General features: G+C 50.4%; 1 protein-coding gene across 1 annotated transcript; it reads right to left on the reverse strand.

Moving 5' to 3' along the window:
* Positions 1–11567: 11567 nt before the first annotated feature.
* On the reverse strand, positions 11568–15417 carry HEMGN (hemogen). Its single transcript, XM_074856463.1, has 4 exons — positions 15239–15417; positions 13336–13429; positions 12614–12876; positions 11568–11816 (listed from the first exon to the last, which is right to left on the reverse strand). The coding sequence occupies exons 1-4, from the start codon at positions 15318–15320 to the stop codon at positions 11728–11730; spliced, it is 528 nt and encodes a 175-aa protein (XP_074712564.1). The 5' UTR covers positions 15321–15417; the 3' UTR covers positions 11568–11727.
* Positions 15418–16104: the final 687 nt, after the last annotated feature.

Raw genomic sequence — 16104 nt, forward strand, 5'->3', positions numbered from 1 at the left:
CCATTACTTCAACCTGGTTTTATTCTCTGCTCCAGCTCTGGTGCTAGTCTAAGGTTCACTCAAAAAACCAAAGTCACCAGTGACAGTGCAGGTCTTGTGTAAGATGCTCCTGACTTCAGATAGCATCTGTAGCAAGTCCAGGGAACAAAACGCAGTGTCTGGAGGACATGCATGATAGATCTTCATGACTCAGAAGGCAGAAATGGGGTATGTTTGCAGATAAGGTCTATTTCTCTCCAGATCTTTTATACCTACAAGGTAGGGAAACCAGACGTACCTAGAAAGTATACTTTCTGCAGCAGGTGCGGTGATGAGCAGACTGCTTAAATGTCAGCCACAAGGAGCTGGAAACCCTGGGGAGGAACTTTGTGCTCAGTGAAGAGCTACATGGACCCTTCATCTGTGTAGGGTCTCTGTCCTTTGGGGTTTTCGAGATGAAAATAGACAAAGCTATACCTGCCCTGTGATAGTGCTGGCAATACTCCAACCTGCTGCTTGTGGAAGGCCTGGAGACTCCAGAGATTCCTTCCCACCAGCACTGCCATGGTTTTTGGCTATTGCAACCTCTCCAAGCTGTCATGCAGGCACAGACACAAAGGGTGTGCTGAACATTATAAGTCTGTCCAGGCTCTACATTGTTGCAGTGGGATGTGCCGGCCCTGTGCTTGTGCATGTGGCTCTGTGTCTCATGCGACTGCATGACCATTGACAGATGAAGATAGGGTTGTCGCGTCCTTGGGGAGCCATGGGGTTGGGCCTATCTGTGAGGATATGGGGATATGCCATGGGGATATGTTAGACAATTGGATCTCTCTGCTTCTATCATGGGGATATGTTACACATTTGGATCTCAATTTCTTTTTGGCTGGCACTTTGCTTGTAATTCTCAGGCACCATCCAGAATAAGGAAAATTTTGGTTTCTGGAAGCTTTGTTGTAAATACCTGAGGGCCTTCCTTTTAGCAAGGTTAGCCTAAGTTTCAAATTAGTCTTTTGATTTCTGGGAGAAGAGTCCAATAGGTTTGGGTTATAACCCTGTAGGAAACACTAAGTGTAAGCACTGACAAGAAGAGAGAAGGGCCTTGAAAGTGCTCATTCCTTGAAGGACAGAGCCTCTCAGTTCCTGTTCTGCCTGAGTTCTGGTACGGTCAGGCCCTGCGCTGACTTTGAGAAAGAGGTGTATTGTTACAGTCTATGAGAACATTTTATTATGTAATGGAGATTTTTTGTATTTACTCTTCTACTTCACTTGTAATGGAAATAAATCTTTGTCCTGTTGTTTGTAATGAAGTGTCTCTCTGAGTTTTTCAAGCCTTCCCTGCACTCCTGAGACCAGGAGAGTGATGATAGAGAGCAAGATGCATGGCATGTGCTGCTGCTTGCATTTCGCTGTGTCTGTCATATCTTGACTTCTTCTGGTCTGCTGGGATTGCTGAAGACATGGGAGGGAGGGAGGGGGTGGCAGGGCCAGGCCTGGCTTACTGAACTTCTGCAAACCCCCGAGTCACCAGTCTGCTTTCAAGGTCTCCTGTCAGGCCATGTGTGCCCCAGATATGAATGCATGAAGTTCCAGCCCAGCCAGGTGCCTCTGCTAAAAAGGGACAAGTAGGGAAGCCAAGGCTACTACCTGTAATAGGAACACAAGCTGAGAGATGGGCAAGGGAATGGTGCTTGGCATTAATTACTCTCTGATTGCTCCAGTGTGGAGCCAGGCCAGCTGGAGAATGTTATACTTCTGGAGACGTTATGTAGCCTGTCTTGTGGCAGCAGCCTCCTGCACCCCAGGCCAGTGAGTTTTTTTGTCTGCAGAGGTGGAGTTCACAGCCACGGGCTGACACCATGTTCACCTTGTACAAGAGCAACACCTGTGGGAACAATTCATCAAGCAACAACTGTAGCTAATGGGGGGTGTAACAGGCTTTCAGGGGCAACTCCACACCTCAGGGTGGTGATCTGGCTTGCACATGGCTAAGATAATGGCAGATGTTGCCCCTTGTCCTGCTGAGAGGGTGGTGACCAGCTTCCTGAGGGGTTTTGAGGGAAAGCCAGCTCTGCAGCTGGTGCCCTGTCAACAACCCAAGCTGCCTGGAGGGCTATGAATGAGATAGGAACAGGTAGTTTAATCTGCTAAATTATCAAAGAGTAGATAGGAAGGTCTTCTTCAATAGCTCTGGAACTCCCAGGTATGATTTATCTGCCTTTGGAAGAGGCCAAGAAGTGCAACAAATTTATGAGAAAGAGTAGGCGGGGGAGGCAGCTGCCATTTGTCCAGGAAGGAGTACCTTGGAGGGAGTCCAAAGCTTCGTGAGTTGTAGTTAGAGGTCAGTCTGCGCAGCTGCAGATGGGCTTTAGCTGCATCCGTTATCTAGAGTTGCGATGCCAGCATTAGTGATCAGAGAGGATGTCCCACTCATGCAGCACCTGGATGTGATCTAATGTGAGCACAGGAAGGCTGATGCTCTTTGGGGGACTGACTGTACAGAGTGTGGTGTATGGGGATACAGTGGCCCATGCTGGCACAAAGAATAGCTTCACATGCTTGTCTTGGTGTAGGCCTTTAGCCCTGAGTCATAGGAGGCACCATCTAGACAGTGGAGCTGATTTCTCAGCTCACTCCTCCTGTTTGAGTTTATGTCTTGTCCCTGTCTGAGGCCAAGAAGTCACAAGATGGGAGATAGTGGCATCAGCTATACCTGGAAGCTGGGGTTATTTCTGGGACCTACTTTTGGATCTGGAGCAGTCGATCCCTCCTTGTGTGGGCAGACTGAGAGGGAGGGAACAGAGGGTCTTGGTGGGGAGTCACAGCTCAGGGCTGCTGGGTATGCCACCTCTGTCCGTATTCAAACACAGGGTGCAGCTGGTGTATAGGGACCCATAATGCGGTGAGCGTGAAGTACCCTGGCCACGCTGCTTGGGCCAAGAGGAAAAGGAGGCTGTATCCTAGCCTCTTCTGCTGATTGGAAGTCCACAGTCATTCTATGTACAGGGACAGATGTCTGGCTGAAAGTGGCCATGGAGTAAGCAGGAATGGTAGCTGTGGGCTGGCTCAGAGGAGCTCACTGAGCCCACTGCTATCCCTTCTCTTTCTCTGATGCCAGGAAGCTCAGATTTGCTAGCCGATTAGGAATTTGCAAAGCCGTTCGCTGGATGTGAACTACCCAAAGAGATCCTAATTGCGAAGGAGCGAACGAGCACCTTCTGACCTTTTAGTTCAGAGACAGTCCTGAGCCAGCACCAGAGCCCTTGGTCTGATGGCTGAGACACAGTTCACTTGGTGCATGAAGCTCTCTTCAGTCAATCATACCTACAGCTGGCTCTTGCAAGGAGAGCGTCTGCACCTCATGCTGACCTGTTCCACTTGGAAGGTGCTCATGAGTCGAGGTTGTCACCTTCACACAGGCTGTGTCCTAGGCTTCATAACACTTCTATAGCCATATGTTTTAGCACGTAGGCTGTCATCAGGCTAGTGCTCACTGGAGTGTTGGCCCTAGAATCGGCCGATTAAACAGTGTTTTCTTGGCCATCCCGTCCCAACCCATCATGCTGAGTCTGGGATAGGCTAGTCTAAAAGTAGCAACCACAGAGATGTCTGCTGTGATGGGAGTAGCAGGAGGCGGTGAGCCCACTGGAAGATCTTGCTGTGCAGATCAAGATCTGGCTGTCTCATCTGAGCATGTGGGAGATCCCCAGAGCCATGGCAAAATGGCACATTATGTAGCTATGAGCATTCAAAAACTGAGCTGTGTAAGTGACAGCCCAATGCTGAGCTCTGGAAAAGAATATTTGACTCCACAAATATTCCCCTCACTTGAATGCTGTAGCAGGATGAATGACAGTCCAGTTGTTTAAGCAGCAGCCAACACAGGCACAGATGTGCCAGTGTGAATTTTTTCCCTTCCTAGCTCCTGTTTCTATCTCTTCCTGTGTAACACTCCAAATCTGGTTATGGACAGAAAAGGGAACACTGTAAGTGAAGCCAAGGGTTTACCATTACTACATGCAAATGTTTTAACAATATTTTCAGTTAGTCTCATAGTCTAAATTAATACAGAAGAACCTCAGTAATGCAGCTGAGATTGCTATACACACAAACACACACACACACACATACAAATTCTTAGTATCTACCCCTGATTCTTGATGTCATGTCCACCCTTTCTGTGTCCTCAGGTTGATGGCTGTGGGGATGAGGGGGAGAAGGGGGTATTGCAACAAGTTATCAGCATCATGATGGCTAATAGGCAGATCATGCTGTTCCTGGTGAAGGTTTCCTTCTCTTCATCAGGAGGCATATGGTGTTGATGGTGATTTCTTCCTTCTCAGTCTTGGGGTTCACTTGAGTTTATTTCTGTACATATGTTGTTTTTCAATGGTTCCCAAATTGTTTTTTTTTCCATTCTCCTTGTTTTATCTAAAATTGCCTTTACTTGACTAACATGGGTTTACATGCCTACAGCAATGAGTGACTGACCACTGCAATAGGCTGGGACCTGTGGTTGTTGTGCTGGAGTCACAGACAGTTCAAGCCACACAGAATAAATAATCGTTATCAGTATAAATGGAAACGAATGTAGTAATTAATAACTAGTAATGCTAGTTATCTGACCACTGATTGCTGTCACAGCCAAGCAAGATAAAATCAGCTCAGGCCAAGACAAGACCAGTGAAGTCCCAATCCTCTGCACTTCTGTCCCAGTTCTCTCTTCTGTGAGGTCAACAAAGCCATGGACCCTGAATAATAATGTATTTGCAAGCTGCATTTAGGGTCCTATCTACCATCACAACCAAGAGACCCCACACCAGTGGGCTGGGAGAGGACTGTCTCTTGAGGTGTGCAAAATTTGTTCTTCCTGTTGTGTCTCAGGGCTTCACATCTGTTGTGGCCTGGTCTCCTGTGCTGCCAGCGGGCAGGTCTTGGGGGTGTGAGACAGATGCAGGCTGAGGAGCGGGTTCCCCTGCTGGGGTTGTGTCCACTGGCACCAACCCAGTGTCCCTGCTGTGGGACGGAGTCTGGGAGTAGGACTGGAGTCTGGGAAAACATGGCAAGGTAGTGGAAATCTTAGCATCTCAACTCTCACTATGGATTTTCTGCTGAGCAGCAGAAGTGTGCTGCTTTGTCAAACAAAAGGAAGCGTGGATGGGAGAAATCTGAATGCAGCCCAGTATGTGAGAGCTCCCGCCAGGGGGGGATCCTGACAACCCTGAACACTAAGACTGTGGGAAAGAGAAGTGGAGGGGAGATGCAAAATTTCCCTGAAAGACCTGCCTGAGCTTGGCCACAGATGCCTAGCGAGTGGTCCTGCTCTCCCATGTGTAAGAGGCTGTGCGTGGAGTGTTACTGTTTAATATTGGTGGCTTTATTTATGGAGGAAGCAGAGGGTGATTCGGAACTTGGACCTTTATGCAGGGAACATTCAATTTTTTAAAAAAACAATGTTGCAAAGAGCTGTTTTTCTTCTTGGGTCACCTCTTCCATACTTTGTCTTCATGGAGGTTTCCCCTTCCAGAGAAAAGCAAAAGAAAGCCCCACTTGAAGCAAGCAGGGCAAATGGTTTCAAGCCTTCCCACTTAAGCGGCTGTAAGATATACTACCTCTCTGCTGTAACAGGAGCTAGACTTCAGTGTGTCAACGCTACCAGGAGCGCGACAGTTAACACTGTTACGAACGAAATCCCCACCTTTGCATCCCCAACAGAGCCAAACGTCCACAAACGTGAGGCGCCTTCCTCATCTTTAAGAGCCACCACAGCCCTGCTGTTGGCAAACCGAGGGGGACGTGGCCAGCCAAACGGCGCATCGGGCTCGCCAGCGAGGACAAACGCTCGCCTTGCTGTGCCCGCTCCCCCCGGGGCCAGCACCTCAGCTCAGCTCAGCTCAGCTCAGCTCAGCTCAGCTCAGCTCCCCTCCCCTCGCCTCACCGCTCCCTTCCTCAAACGGCCCTGCCGCTGCCGCCTGCGGCGGGCCTCGCAGGCGCCCCCCGACCTTCCGAACGCCCCCCGGCCCGCGTCCTCGGCGGGGGGATGGAGCCCCCGCGGGGGACGGGGCTGCTCCCCCGTCCGTCCCGTCGCGTCCCGTCCCGGGGCAGGCGGGGTGCGGAGCTGCCGCTAGAGAGCACTGCCGGACCGCGCCGCGGCCGGGGCGGGGCGGGGGGGCGGTTGGCCGCGGCTCCCCCCCCCTGCCCCCGCGGCGGGAGCCCTCGCAGGCCGCCGGCGGCCGCGTTTGCTGCCGCGCTGGTTGTGGCCGGAGTCTCGCCCGGAGCTGGCAGCTGCCTGCCGGGGTCTGCGGTTCGTGGTGAAGAGCTCCCCGCTGGAAATGAGAAGCTGCTGCTTGGGTACGTGAGAATCGGCGGCTAATTCGTTCACTGAATATAACGCTTAGCTACAAAAACGCAGCGCTGGAGCTGCACCTCCAGCCTGCAGTTAAACCTTTCGACAAACAAGCAGTGATTTCCAGGGGCATGCAATTCTGTGCTGGAGCCATGTTTAGTGCTTTTGCAAATTATTTGGAAGATGGTATGGACAGAAAAAGATTGAAAAAAAGAGTTATTATTAAGGCTACAAAGCTCAGATCACGCCGTTTACCACACAAGCCACGTCTTGGTTTCTTTGCTCCAAGTTTTCTGTGTTTCATAGTGGTAAGCTCAGGCAGTCTGAGGGAAACAAAGGCACAATCATGCTCAAAGCCCCAGGTCCGTCCAGATGGACTGAGTTTCAGCCAGCGGGCTGAGGCAAGTGGCCATTCCCCCTGCTTCATGTGGATGAGCCCACACCTGGAAGAGTGAATGTAGTTAGGGTAATCCAGTACAAGAAAGGCATTGTTATACTGGAGCCCAGCTGAGGTCATTGAGATAGGGAGCTGGAGCATAGGACAGGCTGAAGAAATTGGGTTTGTTCACCTGGAGAAGGCAAGCATAGAGTGTAACTTGCAGTCCTAAAGAAGGTTGCAGAGAAGATGGAGCTGGGGTCTTCTCTGAAGTGCACCGTGATGGGGCAAGAGTCAAGGAGCAAAAACTGTGACGAGGGAAAGTCTGGTTGTACGTAACAATAAAACCTTCTTCCCTTGAGAGTGGGACAGCCCTGGGATGGGGACCAGAGAGGGGGCATCTCCAGTCTTGGTTGGAAAAAGTGCTAAGCAGTCTGGTCAGAGTTAGCCATGCTTGAGCAGGTATTGGATTCAAGGTCTCCAGAGATATCTTCCCACTTAACTTTTTCTACAGTTATATGATTTCCTGATGAAACAGGAGGGCCAGGCCAGCCAGTGGAGCACCACTGAGCCCAGTTGGGCACTCAGCTGCAGCCCTGGCAGTATTAGAGAGGTATTTATTTAAATGGCGAACACAGAACAGAAAGGATCAGAGCTAACACACTCTGAGCAGGAAATGATGGCCAAAGAGGGAGTGGGTATTTGCTGTCACCAGGATTTACTGCTTAATGTCAATATTGGTAAATGAACCAGAAAGTTTTCTTCTCTCTGCAAGACCAGGCTCTTGTGGGTGGGATGGAATGGATTTTCATTGACCTTTGGTGGCCTCTGTCTCTAAGTTGCTGGCCCACTTCTTTCTGCTCAGGCTTACCTATGACTTCACTTCTGCTAAGAACCAGAAAACCCTCCCAGCTCAAAACATAATCCATGAGCAACAGCCTGCTACAAATCACCCCAGACTTTCTGCAAATGCAGGGTTTGAACCCCGTTTCACAAGAGCAACTTGAGAAGCAGGAAGCCAGGGTGCACAAACCAACTCCTCTTCTCACATAGAGCTGGAAGCATGTTTCCTGGGAGGATATTGAAAGGTAGTTGGCAGTGGACAGAGGAGAGTCTGGTTCTCCCGGATATAGCTTCCCTCTTCTCAGCTGTCCTGTCACAGCTGTCAGGCCTCAGGATGGCTCCCCACGCTCTGCAGGACGTGGGGACAGGACCTGTGGCCCTGAGATGAGCTCACAGCAGCATGGTCAGCCCAGCCCAGTTGACATTAACAAACATCAAGCTGAATCTCACAAGTGAGGAGACAATAAATAGCGGTCATACCCACTGCATATCACAGCATGCCTGCCTTGGTCTGTGTGGCTCAGGTAGTAAGTCAGAGCATCCTGGAAGAGCCTCATGCAGATCTCTCGCCGGTACAGCACATCAAGGAGGACAACACTGTGTTGGGCACTGACCAAGCTCCCTATGCTGGCCCCGTAGCTCAGAAGCCATCTCCCTGCACCCATTACCCACTCTTCATCATCAAGAAGGCTACAGTTGGTTCAAGGATTCTGACCTCCACCAGCCTTCCCCTTCATGTCAGATCCAGACCCTACTTGCCATCCCAGAGGGTGAAAATTTCCTTTATCAGACACTCTGTTAACGGCCCTGCGTAAAGACATCTTTTTGAGGCTCAGGAAGGAGGGAAGGGAGGGAGAAGGTGATGCATTGCATCTGCAAAACAACAGCCTCCCTTTCCTGGATACAGCTGCCCTTGCCAGCCGGTCCCCAGCTCCATTCAGACAGCAGGACATACCTGAGGGATGCACGTGGACCCCTACATGTCCAGCTTTGCACCTGAACCCCATCCGTATAAGCAAGAACTCTGTTATCTGTCCTCTGGTCAGAGAAAGAAAGTGCGTTGTGAGTGAAAGTGCTGATAGGGAGGGCCTTATCTTTCCCTTGGTTATTTTGCGATAAGATTTGCTGCTTGCAGGCACACCTTTCTTACTGGCTGCCAAAGCCTGTTAGAGTGAGAGCAGCTCTAAGACAGAGTGTGTGGTACCTGGGGTGACTCCAGGACCTCACAGCCATGAAAGGCATCTCTGCAGAGATGGACAGAGGTGATTTTGGTTTCTGCGAGCTTCTGCCCACAGGGAGCTCCCCAGCCTTACCAGCACAAGATTGGCACCACTGCCCACTTGTGTTTTGACAATGAGCATTGCCCCATGGTCACAGAAACCTCACCCTGCCAGGCCTTCACCACCTCCTACAGCTCCACTTCAACACCAGAGGAGGAACGTGGTTGGTTTGTGCCTTCCTTGACTGACGGGAGCTGTGAGATGAATCTAAAGCCTCACAGAAATTTCTTCTCCCCAAAACCTGAAGAGCTCTGTGAGCCAGGCAAGCCCTAATGTCTGCAGATGTGGAGGTGGGCAGCGCAGCTGATTCCCCCTCCCTGTGAGCACTGCAGAGTGTTGGAGAGATGGAAAGAGCCACCAGCTCTTGCTGGCCTCCACCACAGGATGTGTGGGGCTCCACAAGGCAAAGGGTGTCCTGGCCTGCCTGGCAGCAGTGACCCTACAGCCCAGCCTCCTTGCAATGTGGTGTGGACACTACACTCGCAGGAGGATCCCAGCACAGCTTTTGTGATGGTGCTCAACCATAACATGGCCTCCTGCCTCTGGCTCCCCTTCAGACCAGTGCAGCCTCAGCTGCCTTCAGCCAGTGCCTTGGTCTGGAGTCAGCATCCCCCCCAGCTACAGCTCCCTCCATGATGCAGGGATTCCCCGAGGCATTCCGGTTGTGCCTTAAGTATTTGGGGTTATGAACAAGGTTTGGGTAGTTCATGGCAGGAGAGAGACCTTGCTCTGCTCCCACCAGTGTCAGTCACTCAAGGGGAGAGCACAACCTTGAGTTAGCTGAAATGTCTATGGAGACCAAAACAGTGCCCGGACAGCTTCATAGGGAGACACGTCCCCCCAGGAGCTGCCCATAGGGAATGGCCTGCATTCGCTTGGTTATGGGGCTGCTGGATGCTTTGTGCTTTGACACCTACCAGGTGTTTTAGAGCTTCTGGTGGTATAACTGCAGAGCTCATCCCAGGATTTTGGGATGGGAAGGTGTGGCAGGAGCACACACACCCTCACCCCCAGCAGGGGCTAGGGCATTTAACATGGCAGCCACTGGCTCTTGCACCCTTATTTTCATGCCTCCACTTGCATGCCTTGGTTGCTGTCACATATGCACCCCGGTCGGGTGCAGACCAGCATGCACTCCCCTACATTCCATGGTGGGAAAAGGGAAGTGGGACCCCTGGTTGACAGAGAAGGCCCTCAGCCAATGTAACGCCTTGGTCGAAAAAAGTTTCTGGAACACTGACCATATATGACCACAGTTCATATCCAACCAGGCTATAAAATGGGTCCCTTGCCAGAAACCCCTTTTGAGTGGTTCTCCTCGGAGCAGCGTGTCTGTGATCAGAAGCCCTCCCGTTGGGACTGGAACAGCACCCAAGAAAACTTCCTGGGATTGAGTGCCCTCACCTGCTCCTTGGTGAGTGAATACTTTTCTGGGTATTCTTGAGAGAGCCCTTGCCCCCTTGGGTGAGTGATTACATCTTCTGGGTACCCTTGAGTGAGAGGGAGTGACAGGTTTCCTGTTCAGTGAGTGAGTATGTGCACACTTTGGAGTCATCATTCTTCTGTGTCATCCTTCTTCTGTGTCATTGTGTAGTAAAACTTCGCTAACTGGTACACCAAACCTATAGTCTGTTAAATGTTACCAGAGCATTGTTTTGGTTACCCCCATTGTCTTGTTGGTTTGGGCTGTTTGGATTTGGTTACAAATTAAAGTTTGTTCAAGTTTATTATCTGTATGAAACCTCTTTGATATACCTCTGTAAGAGGTGCTAAGCACTTGTGAGCACTTGCCCCTCGTGTGATGTCCCTCGGACTGAAGCAGGGGTGGGAGTATTACTGGTGTCACCAGTGAGATGCCACATCTGCTGAGACACAGAACCTGCAGGGCCCCAGGACAGTGGCAGCGACATCGCCAGAGCCACAAAAAATCCATAAATCTCCCAAATCGAGGGTGACCTCGGGGTCTGGCCAGCCCTGTGCTCTGAGAGACAGACCCTTGGTCAGTCAGATAATGACGATAGAGACTTCAGTCCCACCCTAAGAAGAGAAAGACCCTCTGCGTCAAGATATTACAGGAACATAAGAGAGCCACCCCCCTGCCATGCACAGGAGAGGAGGCCACAAGACCCAAAATGTGGGAGGAGAGAGAAGGTGCCCCATTCCTTCCTGGATTCAGGAGAAATACTGGGTGCATGACTGGGGAGCCAGGGACACAGCAGCTGCACAGAGTGGCTCCTGTCTTTTCCCCAAATGGCATTTCCCTGACAAAAGTTTCAGCCTGTCATACTTAGCTGTTTCTAACCAACCAGTGGCTCAGCAAGGTTGGCAGAGGAAACAAAATGCTTTCCAGGCTTTAGGAAAGCAAGCTGTTCACAGGGGAGGAAAGCAGACTGTGGGAAAGACTTTCAGACTGAGCATAATAACATAAGGAGCTGGAAAAAGCCCAAGCTGGGCAGCTCCAGCCAGCTAAAAATCATGGTGGGTTTCAGCTTCACAATGCCACTCGCATTTCTGCAAATCAGAAATGCCTTTCAGAAACATGGATGTGGTCTATACACTTAAACTGCAGTGTGGTGAGGCTCCGTGCAGCCCTCCATGGGACCACCACCCAGGTGAAACACCCTGCTGGCAGACAGGGCAGGGGGGCTCATGAGCTGCAGGCATCAGGCAACTCTCAAAGGACTGCCTTTAGGCGAGCAACCACATTACCCCTCATCATAACCTGAAAGAAGCAGAAGGAGAGTGACTGTAAGAGTGTGAGCTTTATTACTTAGAAGGCAGGAGTTAGTGAAAATGTTTCTCCAGTGCTTATAAAGGTTTGTCAGACAGGAGTGAAAACAAAACCAAAAAAAAACCTCAACAGAAAATTAAAATTAAACTAGTTAGACTAGAAACTGTGTGCTCTATTCATTATCCTGGTGGTCACATTCCAGAAGAATATTCAAAGCTTCTGGTGTTTCTGCTTCTGCTGGTTTCAGCACCTCTTCTTCATCTATAGGGCATGTAAAAGACAGATAATTTCAAATTCGTGGTCTCTCATACGTTACCCCTCCATGCCATGATAAAGCTCCCATGGCCAGGCTCCTGCAATTGCCTGTGACTTAGGTAGCTCCTGGTGGCCTGCCTGCTTTTCAAAGGACATGGCAGCCCCAGTGGTTGTGGAGGGGAGTTGGAGACGGTAAACCCCTGGTGGGTTTAAAGGCAGGAGGCAAATAAATGCAGTCCTGATGCTTGCCTATTTCAGGATCTCAGGGGTGGGAGCTGGACTAGTGTGATGTGGGGTAGTCCCCTGCAGACACCCACTCCTTGCCCTAGTACCCACCTTTCCCTTCCCGCAACCCTGGTGTCAGCCCTGAAACCGGGTGGACTGTGGGCAGTGTGTCCAGGCTTTGGCTCTCCCTGACCAGGTCTGGCCTCAAAACACCACATCTTCTCTTCACAGCATCTCTGACCTTACCTGGCTCTTGGCAGAGCCACGGAGGTGTCCTTAAGACAAGGAACTAATTAGGAACAGGGACCACAGATCCCATGCCAACAACTCTACTGACAGTAGTGGGCTTTTTATCACTCCCCATGACTTGGAGAGTGATATCTGCCCCAACAGCTGCAACATCCCCCCAACCCTTTCACAGCTACCCAAGTCACGTTTGGTGGGGTAGGGACCTATGCCCTAGTGGTGTTGTGGTCTGGTTGTTGATAAGCTGGGCAACCTTGGCTGCCAGACCTCAAGAAGTGGCACTGCAATGCCCCCCGAACCCCAACAGGGCCAGTGGTTCTCCAGCAGCTTACCTGTAGAATTCCGGCTACTGGCTGCCACCTTCTCCTCCATGGCTCCCAGTTGCATCCCACTGATCACATCCTGGCTGGTCAGCATGGATTCTTGATGCACTGGATCAGCCACTGCAGCCTTAGAGAGTGCGGGCTCATCCTCCTTCTGCAGGTTGGGCTGGGGGTCCAGATCCAGTTTTGCCTCTGGGCTGGGCTCCACCACCGTCTGGCAACTCTGTTTTGGCTTGGGTCCTCTGCGTTTCTTCTGATATTTGTTCTGCTCCCTGCCAGGGAATTTCACAGGGATGAAGAGTTGGGCATGGGGCAGAGGACTTTCCCACCTGCCCCCAGGCCACTTTGCTGAGACCCCCTGCTGTGATAGAGACCCAGTCCATCCCAGCAGAAGCTGCACCTCTGCAGCCCTCCTCCCCAGCTCCACATGGCAGCCTCCTGTGGTCATCCCAGGGGGCAGGATCTTGGGCACCAAACCACAGTCCTGCACTGTGGTTGAGGATTGCTTGCCACCCAGCCACCATCCATGTAACCCACCCCATCCATCTCTGCCCCTCAGTGCCTGCCTAGACCTTCAGCAGCTACTGCCTGAAGGTCAAATTTCCCCACTGAAGGCTGATGGGGCCCAGCTTGGCTCTGTCCCTGTGCAAAGATGGTGGGGCTGGGCTGCCATGCCTGGGCTCAGTTGAAGTGCGCCAAGAAAATGACTCCACAGCATAAGTAAGACTGACCTCTGAGCACAAAGCATTGATTCTTTCTCCCAGACTTCTGCTTTTCTTCTCCGAAGCATCTTCCGGTCTCTCAAGCAGTAGGTGTTGCTGTTGACTACAAGGACAAATTGAGTGCTAACATGACATCCTGGCCAAGGGACAATTCAATCCCTCCTGCCTGGTGACAGAGCACTGATGCAAGAGACATTCTTTTTGTCATGAAGCGGGTCTTGATACAAAGCTACTTGGACACTGTAGTTCCAGATCAGCCTCAGTGGGTAGGATCTGATGACACACCACCCAAAGCTCTCAGGCTCCCATGCTGAAAGTTACTCTAAATTTCTAGTTGCTGTTTTCCTCCTGCTGCTGCAGCCTTGGGGTGACCCTTGTCCAACCTACTCACCACTGTAGGGACCTGCGGCATGATGGAAGCACGGATCAGGTTTCCCATGCCATGAGGACACCATGAAATCCCTTGGCCAGGCATCACTACAGGCTGCAAGATAATTCTTTGTGTTTGCTCCATTGTTACCCTTTTCCCCAGATAGCTGCAACTGGCCACTGCTGAGATTAAGATGCTTATCTAACTAACTAAGGAGAAAGCCTTGGCCTGCAGAACAGCCAGCCCTACAACATAGGAACAGGTCTGTGGGGGTGAGGGGGTGCGCTAGAGGGCACAGGCTTTCCTGGACACAGATGCTCATGTGTATTAGGCTGAGACTCTGTAGGGGATGGTGACCCAGCCAGAGACGAGGACAGAGCTAGTACACACTGCTGAGGGTGAGGAGACTCGTCCCAAAGACCACCCAAGTAGCCCCAAGCTGGGCTTTCCTACTTTCTGTTGTTGCCTATTAGTTTTTCTGTTCTTTTATTACTGTTTTTTGTACAGCAGTTCCGTGAGCTCCCTTTGTCCTGAGCACAGTAGAGCCATACAGAAGATGATTCCTCTCCTAAAAAAATTACAGTCTAACCAGACGAAAGAGAAAGGGCACAGCAGGATGTGATACAGATGTGAAGGCCACATGCAACAACAGTGCCAGAGTATCTCAGCCATGGCAGGGGCATCTCAGCATGAACAAAGACAGTGTCAGCCTCTGAGAAGAAATACACTGCATGTGGACTGCACAACATACAGCTGAGTAGATGGTGCCCAAGTGGGAGGCTGTTGCCTGACCTGAAGCAGTATCAGAGGCAGCAGAGCACAGCCAGCAGGAGATGACTCTGCCACCCATATAGCAAAAGGCAGGAAACTGCCTGGGAAGTTGAGCTTTCAAGCTGCAGTAGCAGGATCTGCACAGGGCTTCAGTTTAACTACTGAAGTACATAATCCCTTGCACATCCCTTTGCAGCCAGAGTAACTTTCATTCCCTTTCAAAATGTCTTGTGAGCCGTAAAAGTATTTTTAGCTGTTTGCAATCAGTCTCCTTCCCAACACCTCCTAAGCAAATTGTTTTGCACAGGTAGCAAACACCCTTCATTCATTTCTAACTGGTCCAAGAGAGCACTCCCACAGCTGCTCCAAAGCCATCCGTCACATGCTAGCAGTAGGCAGAAAAGATCACAGTAAAACATCTGCATCCTGATGAAAAAGTTCAGCAGAGGACACAAAGATATGGAGATGAAATGAAAAGAAAAAAAAAATCCATCAAGCTAAGAGAGCAATGAGGCAGTATTGCCAGTCTTCAGACAATATATTGATGCTGCCTGAGGGACTTTGTCTTAGTTGAAAAGCCTTTATAGGTGCTTTTCCTGACTTTGCGATCTGAAACATGACACAGAAAAAGCCACATATATTTGCAGTTAAATGTGCATCCTCCAACCCCCAAGCATAAACTGGTAATAATTAACTCCATTTTGAGAAACCTCTGGTCACAAAGATCATTCTCTCTCCAGAAACTCAAGTTAGAAGTGGTCTTATCCTTACCCGGCTCAGCCTGCTCCACACTGGCTCCAGAGGGTTCCAGGGAAAAGTTTGAAGAAGCAGATTTTTTGCCTGAATGCTCCATTTCTCTTTGCAGTTCTAAAAAGAAAACAGCTTAGTTCTCCGGGAGCAGCGTCTGGAGGTACTGGTGCAGTATAGTGAGAGCTTGAAAAAAAGGCAGACTGCCCACCCAAAACCTCTTATCTGGCCAGGCCACTAGTACAGCAATAATATTTTCCTTATCAGAGTACGAAGTATGCAAGTCTCTGCTCAGGATCTACTGTCTAGATTGCAAAACATCTTAGTGTTTTTATACAGCAAATAATTCCACTTCAGCTAGGAAATTTATACTCACTGCTGTGAGTATATATATATAAATATATATAACTGTGTCTCAGATGCCCTCTTTTTAGTAGAAAGAAGCTGCATGGCAGGGCAGAATGTAGCACTGCCTCACTACTGGTTTCCAGAGTGAGATGCAGGGAGGTGTTGTTAGTCCTTGAGGACCCCTTGCAAGGTCTGAAATGGGATATATGCTGTTTGAAAGGTGTTTACATAGGAACCTACCAGCACTGGTGGGAAGACACCTCCATCTCCACTCCAGCCCCGCTCACAGCAGGACTGTCTGCTCATGAGGCCAGGGTGGCTGTGGCATCATAATGCTTTGTAATCCACTAAGGATGGAGACTGCCAGATTCATGTGACATGTCCACAGACAGCACCCACCTTCCTGGGAAATTCAGACAGACTAATGACTCCAGCCAAGGGCCTGTGCATATTGAGGACTTCCCAATGACTTGGTCCAGTACCTGAGCAGACTGTGAGCAAAGCACTTCCCTCATGAAGCAGGATGTCAATGTGCAGCCCCA

This window comes from Strix uralensis, chromosome Z, assembly GCF_047716275.1.
Source record: "Strix uralensis isolate ZFMK-TIS-50842 chromosome Z, bStrUra1, whole genome shotgun sequence".
NCBI lineage: Eukaryota > Metazoa > Chordata > Aves > Strigiformes > Strigidae > Strix > Strix uralensis.